The sequence below is a fragment of the Motacilla alba genome, chromosome 10 (assembly GCF_015832195.1).
Source record: "Motacilla alba alba isolate MOTALB_02 chromosome 10, Motacilla_alba_V1.0_pri, whole genome shotgun sequence".
Lineage (NCBI taxonomy): Eukaryota > Metazoa > Chordata > Aves > Passeriformes > Motacillidae > Motacilla > Motacilla alba.
In genome coordinates, this window is record NC_052025.1 from 6534999 (window position 1) to 6545000 (window position 10002).

A 10002-nucleotide genomic window follows, 5' to 3' on the forward strand; every position below is an offset into this window, starting at 1 on the left:
CCACAGCACAAAAGAGAAAATTCTCCTCTGTGAAAAGATTATTTCTGTCTTTAGGGACAGAGATGGAGTGAGCACTCCAAAATCCATAAAAATGCTCATCTGAATTTCTTGAGCTCTGTCAGTGCTCATTACTTTTTCTGTCCTCATTCTTGCATTTAGTAGTTTTGGAGATGGTGGGTAAGAGACTTCATTCCTTCCTTCCTGCCTTCCTCTCAAACCCTACATCAGCACACCTGGGTAGTTACTCAGAGTAATTAAGGGGACGCCAAGTACAGAAATGTGCAAACACTTCTGACTGAACGCAGAAAACGAGCCAAGAAAAGTGCAAAGCAGCAGTGCTGTGTGATTAAACATGTGCATGGGTCCCCTAAGTCTGCACAAGGTTATTGATCATCTTCCCTTCAGGGGAGTCTTTTATGAGGAGCACCCAAGGAATGAGGAGACAGGATTATAAACCATGCAAATGTGGCCTCACATCACTACCAGAAGATTTGGGAGAGATGAACTGGATGAATATCATATTCTTATCTTGCTGCCAATGAGCAGCACATGGCTTCATGCCATGCTCTTAGTGCTTCACAGTTAGCTGTCATTGAAGCCAGGGTTACCAGCCTTTCCTTTTTACAAATCAAATTCTAGTTGCAGTAACAGGCATGAAAATGCAAGCACAAGTGAAGGTTAAATATGAATAGACATTTACTTCAGGCTGCTTCTGGTTATTCTTGGGAAAGAAATCTTTTAATTTTGAATAAATTAAAAATAAATTGGTTAACACAGTAAAGTAAATTATTTAAGTAATTAAAATTCTAAGTGAATTTTAAAAGATTTATTTTTCTACATAAGTGCTTGTACAAACAGGCTCCCTGCTGCCTACCCATTGTGAGATCCTTCTTTCTTTCTTCCTTTCTTTTCCATTTTTGTAACTCACATATATATTTAGATTGGGAACAGTTGGATTGTTTAGTAGTCTATTTAGGCTACTGAATATAGTGAAGAGTTCAGGACAAACTGAAGAATTCACATCTGTATCATCTAAATTTGAAGTAATTAACATTTGAAGTAATTAACATTTGAATGTATTTATGTTAATATGCTGCTCAGAGATACAGAACTGTTTGCTTCTGATCCATTGACAATACTTTGTTCAGCTGCTGTCAGCAATATTAGATTTGAAAATGACTGGAAACTTTTGATAGTGTGTGCTTTGCTGAGAGAAAAGCAGGCACTGTATCCACAGGGCACTGAGAATGCAGCCCTGAGCAGAGACAGGACAGGAACAGAAATACCACATTGCTTTAGCAGCATTTCCTGCCTTCCCAAAATTGCTGCAGCACATTCCTGCCAACTTATAGACCCACACAGATCACACTACAGCAGTGGGGCTGGGGCCATGATGGTTACTTGGGAGTTGCTTTTCCCCACGTAATTCACCCAGCCCACAGCATCCTCCCACAGCACTTCCAGAAGCCTTCCCAAAAACGAAATGTGTTCAGCAGGGGCAGCCACCTGCATTTGAACTCCCTTCTTGTGCATGTTGACACTGCAGTCAGAGGCAAACCAAACCCAGGAGGAACCAAGGCAGCTCCCATCGTTCTGTGCACAGCAGGAGAGGTTTTCCCAAGGAGCAGCAGGTTTATGGAGCAGGTAGCTGAAGAGGTTTTCCCAAGGGGCAGCAGGTTTGTGGAGCAGGTAGCTGAAGAGGTTTTCCCAAGGAGCAGCAGGTTTGTGGAGCAGGTAGCTGAAGAGGTTTTCCCAAGGAGCAGCAGGTTTGTGGAGCAGGTAACTGCTCTGGGGGAGCAGAGACCAAACCGTGCACCCGGGGCTGCTCCTGGGCTGGGACAGCCCATGGCTCTCCCAGGAACGTGGCAGCAGGGAAAGCATCCACCAGCCACAGGGCTGGGAATGCTCAGCTAGCACTGGTACTTCAGGGAGCCAGATCCTTCCACTAGCCAGGGACAAGAACATTTATGAAGTAATATGGGTCTTTCAGTCTTTCCAAACAAGTTACCACAGATCATAACAAGCTGATCCATATTGGTCAAAGCAAAACATGTGAACTTGTGTATCAAATAGTGACATCCTCTATTGTCTCATACTTGAACATGACAGTCTTCTTTAGAAAAGGAACAACTCTGAATATTACAATATTCATTTCAGTCCCAAACTTCTGTAAATTAAAAGCTTTGTATAAGACCAAGTATTATCCAGATCTGACTCCCAGGAATTACCTCGTGCACTGTAATTCTGTTTTATTAACTGATTACTGAGGACTACTAATAATTATTAGATGACGTGACTTTGCAGGCTCTGTTGTTCTAGTAAGAGGCCCTGTGTAAAATGTGAAGGCTTTACGTGGTGGTCCCTGTGCTCTACAGCAGTGTCACAGAGGAATCTGTTTCCTAGCACCTTAGCCATGCTTTTCGCAGGAAGATTACAAGACCTTTTCATCACAACTGACATAGAAGTAGATGTTTAGTCACTTTTTAAGTTAATGGGGCATCTATACCAATGCAGTTAGAAAACAAAATATGAGATACTAAGTTTTTCTTATTCAAACTGATTCTTTATCTCACAAAGAATAAGAAAAAGGTCTGAGAAACTGCTTCACTTTACTCATATTAGAGAGAAAACCCACACAAACAGAAAAACCCCAGCTGATTTGTATTACAAAAAAGTTCCAAATATCTCTCCTGTGGAACCAGAAAGCAGAATATAAGTTCTGATTTTCACATACAATGGACATCTCTAATGTCCTCAAGTGAACTATTATCAGAAGGGTTTTTTATAGCCTTTAGTCAGTCCTTTTTTCCTTCTCGCAAACTGCCTTTAATTAGTGTACATTCATTGCTTCCCATTCCATCCTACACATCCTCCTGTGTTTAAAATATCCTTCCAGATCTAAACACTGTTTGAGGACACTAAGTAAAATGCTGACAGAAGAGTTAAAATATCCAGGAGATCTTTAGAAGCACAGGAAAGATGGAGAAATATCACAGAAATAAGGGTGCAGTTTCTCTTAGTATATTAATATCTCACCACAGTGGGGTAAGGAGAGTTGTTGTCTGCTTGTTAAAGTAGAGCAGTTATAAGAATATTTTAGATTCTTGTCTTATCTATTCTTCAGATTTCATGGAAAAATAGAATACTCTGTTTTCTGTTACAATCCAGTAACTTCCATGCTATTAAATTAACTAAAAATATCAGAAGGCATATCCCAGCACCTTTCCAGTTTTCTAAACTCTCAGGAATAAATTATTGTGGAATGGAAATGGCTGCAAGATGAAAGTGCAAACAGTTTCTCCCTTCAGCATGGTGGGAAAAAAGTTCAAGCAGCAAACTGAGAAGAAAATAAAGCTCAGAGAGATATTTTCTAATGTACACAAATGAATGCTAAAATTAAAAGAATAATGCAGATCTGATGAGCTTCTGCCACAGCCATTGTTTGCAAAGAGGCTGCTGAGGTCTGATAAACAGCTTAAGAACTTCATTAGCACCATTTTTCAATGAGCCTCTTGATTTGGTTGTTTTTATTAGTTTTCCAGATTTAAATTTCTTTGTTTTTCTTCCTTTTTTTTCCCCTTTTTTTGGCAGACAAGATGTTTATTTTATAGTCTATTTCTTTACAGAAGCTGTTATGCTTCTTTGAATGACAGCCTAATTTTCTTTTCAAAATTTCAAGATATTTGACATTACTGTCTTGCCCAGTATCTGAGGTATTGGATTGCAAATACTGAATTGCAGATCCTTATGCAGAGGTTTTGCAAAGCCTTGTATGTAAGTCATTGTAGTCAGCTGGATCACTTCATTGTGTAAAACAAAACAAGGACAAAAGCCCTTGAATATATAAAACTAAGTCATGCAGGTAACCAAGGGCAATGTAGGATAAGCAAACTTTGACTAAGTCCAGATAAATGTAAAAAAGTTTGCATGCTTTCATTTATCCTTTGCTCTGCACAAGTGAGTTGAACAGCCTAAAGGAACAGGATTTCCCTTGAGATTCTGCTGCTGCTTACTACCTACAAACAATTATTCAGTGCTTTTCTTTCCCCTAACTAGAAATTTTTAAAAAAGGGAACAGGAGAAACTGGAAAATAAGCAAAAACTGTTGTGTAGTAAATTATTTAATTAGCCAGCATCTTCAAGAACCATGAAAGATTCCTTAGAAGTGTTATGCAACATAAGTAAGAATTTGAATATTCATGTAGATAAGTAGCTTAATTCAACTTTCTTAAATAAATTATTAAATGTTGATTCTAAAAAATTAACTAATTTGTGATCAGAGTAGACCAAAATGGTCACACTCATACCCACCAAAATGTTTGTCACCATAAGTCTTGTTGAAGAAGTCACAAGCTAAGATGGTATTGATCCAGCATTCTCCCAAGTTTTGCAACTTGAATCAGAGATAGAACTCACTTGTGTTTTTTGAAACATATGACATGTTAAATGAAGAACCACCACAGGTAGTTTTGTGAGCAGTTTAAGCTAATCTAAACCCAAAGTACAGGTCATGTAGAGAACTGACCCCTCGAAAAAGGATAAGGTAACTCTCACTCAGAGAGGCAGCAGTACAAGCCAAAGTTGTGGGAGCATGAGCCCAGAACTCAGATTTCTTCCAGCAGCAAAGGCTGAGATCAGCTTAGGACACTCCCAAAGTGCTGGCCCAAGTTCCATATAGAAAGCTGGTAAAAATTCTAGATTCCAGACAGAAAGCTGAAAACCTTATACTGAGAGTGAACCATTGACAGCTACTCTAAGAAAGAGTTCTGACATGTGGGTTTACCAAGATTTCATTCTCTAGCTTTCTGTTATGTTATTCAGAAATATACACACCTTGCTGCAAATGGTCAAGAAATCTGGAATATTTCAATAAAAGTATTATTATTATTATTATTATTTTCCTGAATGAAAGATGTCTCCTTTTTTCCTAGAATTTCTTTGTGCTATTCCCAAGTTGAAAACTAGGAAGTTATGCCTAGATGTTAGGAAAAATCTACCATGATGGTGGTTGAATACTGACTGCCCAGGAAGGCTGTGGAAACTCCTGGACAGGAGCCAGGAAGGCTGTCAAAGTTGTCAGCACTTGACTGGACACAATCCTGAGTAACATGATCCATTTAAGACATCTTTGCAGTAGGAGAGTGGACAAGATGACCTCTAGAGGCCCTGTCCAAACTAAAATAAGATTGTGATTTTTCTACTCATTTAGGTAGCAGTAAAAATTGTGTTTGAACTATCACTCTATAGCTCAGTGTATTCCAGTTCTTCATGCTTGTGTCTCAAAGCAGTCATTTGCAGTATAAATGTGTGACCACTTAATTTCTAAGATTTCATCTTCTGACTTTTGGGGACGAAATACCCTCTGATACTTTCTCTGAATTGTATTAACTTACAGTTGATACAGATATGTCTGTTGTAAAAATGCTAGGCTAGGCACAAACCTCACACCCTCGTGCTCACTGCATTTGTTTTTCTATGCCATTCACTACTCTGTAGGAGATGTAGCAGAATAGGAAAAGCACTGCTGCTGTGTCTATTCCTAGAGTTCCCTCCAAACCAATAGGCAGTGGCTGAACATTCTCCTCTGATACTTATTGTTGAGATGGATGTTACAAGAGAAAACAACACTGTTAGGGGGTATGTACCTCCATACAGTGTTTAAAAATGTGGTGGCTGTAATTTTTTTCTATGTGGAAATTATATCATATCAGTATATTTCAATAATCTGTTTTTCAAAAATGTATATGCTGGAAATTTTTCTAAGCCTGTATTAGGTTAAGAGTCCATGCCAGCACTGAAATACCAGACAAGCAGAAGCTAAAGACCAGATTTATGTGCAGATTGAGGGGTTTCCATAAGGTGAGAAGTAGAGAAAAATAAATAGCTCATCTACATCCTATTCTTTATTTTTACTGCCATTGTACTGAAACTATGACCATCCATTAGCCCTTCTTCCTCTCCTTCCTCTAAGGTATGCTATAGTCTTTGTCTCTTAAGATTTTTCTTTTTGAAGTCCACTCTTTCAAACCTCTTACTTTCTGTTTTGCACCCCATCCTCTTCCATTTAAATTCCACCTCTCTTCTGAATTCTTTTGCTGTATCTCAGGCCTACAATGTACTCCTAGTTCTTCTGTAAGCACTCTCTTAGTTTCCTAGTTCTCCTCTTTAGTAATACATCCACAAACTGCATTTTTCTCGTGCTGCCCCTGCTTTTCTTCCCCATTTAGAAACATTTTGTATAATTTACTATGCCAGCTTGCCTTCTCATTAGACAATTAATGAATTCTATTTTCTAGTGAACTCCACTAAGCTGGGGCAATTGGCACTTACAGATCCCTCATTATGTACTGCTGATACTAGCATGCATATTAATGTGCAATACCATTAAAAGAAAAACATATCTGAAACAATGGGGTAGTAAATTTCTAATTTTAATAGGACAGGTTAAAACTAGAAATACAAGGTAGGAGACATCCATTGTATTTAGAAAATATTTCATATACTATCTCCCTTTTCCTGTCAGCAAAGTCAGAATGGAATGGAAGACACTTCACCTAAGGAACAGCAGCAACCAGGATCCAGCCTGGCTCAATCTGTTCTGGCAGGGATATGATGGATTGGCCCTGGAGAGGTCCAACTCCCAATTAGACTCGGTGGCTATCAGCTGAGAAGCCATTAATGTGAATATATAAACTACAAGAAAGTATGATGGCGACATGTTTTGTTTCTAGCTTGTTAAACCAGTAATTGTTATTGCAAGTAGCTGTCATTCCCACCAGCATTTGCTTCTTGTTGACAATGAAGAAAACTCATTTGTTTTATAGTATGAAGCTTAATTTACTTCATGGTTGGTTTCTTTCTTTGGCTGTCAATCCCAGCTCTCGGAGAAAGAAATGCAGTGAGTTTTATGGCAAGCAGAATGAGCTGTAACTAAACAGCCAGTTAAAATACCTAAGGTTTCTGAGTGACTGTGAAGGGTGGTTCTTAAAAGGCACATAGGATCAAAAGCTCCCTTTTGAATCATAGTAGCCAAGACTGCCAGTCATTGACTGCACCCAGATTGGCTAGTGATCTGTGGATATTTTCCTTTCTTTTTGTATGGGTTTTAATTAAATTTGACAACTCCAGAAGAAATTAACTCTCTGTCTCGAACTTTAGGCATCTGATGGGAAGATAACGGAGTTTTGAGGTTAAGTACATTTTTAAGACTTTAACTTCCTTATTAGTTGTCATAGCTAGTTGACTTCAGTAAAAGCAAATACTGCAAACCCACTTATATGCTGAGTTGCATCTCTGTGCCACCGTGACAGAGTGAAGCTTAAATTAGCAAAAAGATCCTGCAGTGCATTGTACAAGTACAGCACGGGAATACCTATTGATATACCAATCAAGTATGGTTGTAAATATAGTAGTTATTTAAGCATATAGAATGTAGCAATCTTGTCTACATACCAAAGGAAATAACACAACTTGGATTTTGGCTGGGATTTCCTCTCCCCTCCATCTTCCAAAATAGGCAGCCCATAGGTGACCACCAGAAATCAAGAACTTTGGTTCTGCAAATCCCTCCCACACTATACAGCTTGTTGGTTCTAAGGACAGTTAAGGATTCAAAAGGCAAAGTGTGTATTTTGAGCTCCCCTTGAAATACTTTATACTGCTAAAAATGTTGGGAATTTCTGACAAGAGATCTAAGAAATAGGTAAATTGTACTCCTAAGTTTAGTTCTTTAAAGATGCAGACAAAATTCGGCATTGTGTCTTAAATTAGTTGTGCTTTCCAATTTCTTGTAATCTTCCTTCGCTATCTCAAATGTCCCTTCTAGGAAGGAAAAATCCACCCTTTGAAACAGTTTCCTAGAAGGTTACAGACTTACCACATCCATGATCTGCATGAGGCTGAGAGTGAAATAGACAGTGAGTGGCTGGGAATCATTTGCAACTGGTCGCTCCAACGGATTGTAGTTTTTCAGCAGCTCCTTGTAAAGCTTCCTTTGGAACTCTCCTTGCAGAGATTCTTTGGGCACAGGAATAAAAAGATAAATAATAAGGATTCTACATCAGAAAAAGCTCAGGTATGCTTTTTCACTCCTATCAGATATTATGTATCTATTATTACACCTGCTGCATTCCCAGAAAAAATGCCACTGTATTTAAAATAGTTCATCAGCTACTACAACAAAATCCTAATCACAAATGTTCATCCCAGCCTATAAGGGGGATTACCTCTTTGATCATTTCTTGACTGGCCTGGAGTTATACATTCTAAATGCTAATGGTGCTTTCTCAATGTATACACCCTTCGGTCCAGCAGCAAGAAGTGATGAAGAGGAAATACAGTAGCTGTGATTTGACACCTGTCCTGGCATAGCTATCACCAGAAAAGCAGAACAGAAATACGGCAGAAGGCATCAGCAAGACAATGGGAGAAAAATGGCCACAGGTTAGACCGAACACTGCTCTCGGGCTGCTTCAGACAGAGAACTCTTTGGGGCAAGTGCACTCCGCTTTGTTCTCTGTTCATGCAGTTATATATGAAGTAGGGTACGGCACTCCTGGCAGAGATGATAGACATTACATTAAACATGCTAATATTTGGGGATTTCTGTCCTTTTTACACTTCAAATCCAGGGATGCTTATTCTGCCGTCTTTCTGTGGAAAGAAGGAGCAGATCTACATGAATGGAGCAGAATAGACCAGGGACAGAGGCAGTTTTCGAATGAAGGGGAATGTGCGACAGGGTAGGAACAGGTTCTCTGGACGTGAGACCTCCCTGTCCCACTCCAGACCGACCTCCCTCTTCCCGATTTTCTTGTCCTCAACTCGCCCCACAAAAAGCCGCAGCCTCTGCCCTGGGACAGCCACCATTCAAGTCCCTTGACAGAGTTCGGTCCCCCATCCCCACCGTCCTCCTCCCGTGTCCCTTCCCGGCAGGTCCCAGCGCGGGCCAGCCCCTCAGTACGGCCCGGGACGGGGGCGAGCCCCCCGCAGCGGCGAGGCTGGCAGAGGGCAGGAGGGGACGGCCGGGGCCGGAGAGCCGCCGTGCCGGGGAGGACCCGGGGCTGGCCCGACCCACCCGCCCCGCCGCGGCTCCCGGCGCTGCCCGCGGGGCCGGCGCCCACTCACCGCGCACGAGCCCCGCCGCCGCCAGCAGCCACACCGCCAGCTCCTGGAGGCCCATCCCGGGAGAGCCGGCGCTGCGAGCGACCGACACGCCAACAGCAGCGGCGGCTTCTCCCGCCGCCGAGCCCCGCCGGCCCCCAGCCGCGGATCCGGGCCGCTGGGAGCCGCCGGCGCCCTGGGCACCTCCGGCAGCTCGGCCCCTTCCTGCGCCCGCACCGGAGCTCGCCCTACGGCGCCGCCGGCCCGGGCGGAGCGGAGGGATGCTGACGGCCCGCCTCCCCGACCTGCCTCTCGCCTGATGGATTTCCCTCCCTTCCCTAATCCTCGAGCGTCTCCGGGCCGGAGGGGAGGGAGCGGAGCCGCTCGCAGGCTGCTGCGGCAGCCGGGGAGATGCGGCGCGGCTGGGCGAAGGGGCCCCGGCATTATAGAGCCGAGAGCGGGGGCGGCCCCCTCCCCTGCCGGGCAGCCGCGCCCGCCCGCACCGCTGCCCTCCCCGAACCTGCAGCGGCACCGCGGGGAGCCCCGGCTGCTCGGGGACGGCGGAGCAGGGGAGGGGAGCACACCCTGCCCGCGGTGCCCCAAAAGCCAAAGGGCATCAGCCACCGCCGAGCCCCGCACCGTCCCCCGGCCCTCCTCGGCGCAGGTCATTCTCCTTCACCATCGGCAGTGGCTGCTGCTGTTCTGGGAGGCGTGAATTAGTTCAAAGGGCAGCAGAGTGCCCCGAGCAGGATGACCCCTGCCGGGGCCGAGGAAGGCAGCGGAAGGGCAAGGCAGTCGGGGCACGGACCAGGGCAGGGCCAGTCCTTGCTGGCCTCAGCCAGCAGCTTGGCTTAGGTCACATCTAGGGGTGGAGAGCAATGACCACAATGATGTTGCACA

At 43.3% G+C, this 10002-nt stretch overlaps 1 protein-coding gene across 1 annotated transcript in view; it reads right to left on the reverse strand.

Annotated features, from left to right (window-relative positions):
- Positions 1 to 9479, reverse strand: part of CHRFAM7A (CHRNA7 (exons 5-10) and FAM7A (exons A-E) fusion) — a 39146-nt gene extending 29667 nt beyond the window's left edge. Inside the window, exons 1-2 of the mRNA XM_038147160.1 lie at positions 9127 to 9479; positions 7877 to 8016 (exon numbers count right to left, since the gene is read on the reverse strand). Coding sequence (XP_038003088.1) covers positions 7877 to 8016; positions 9127 to 9181 — 195 coding nt within the window. The 5' untranslated portion in view covers positions 9182 to 9479. The remainder of the gene's footprint in view (positions 1 to 7876; positions 8017 to 9126) is intronic.
- Between the last annotated feature and the right edge of the window lie 523 nt (positions 9480 to 10002).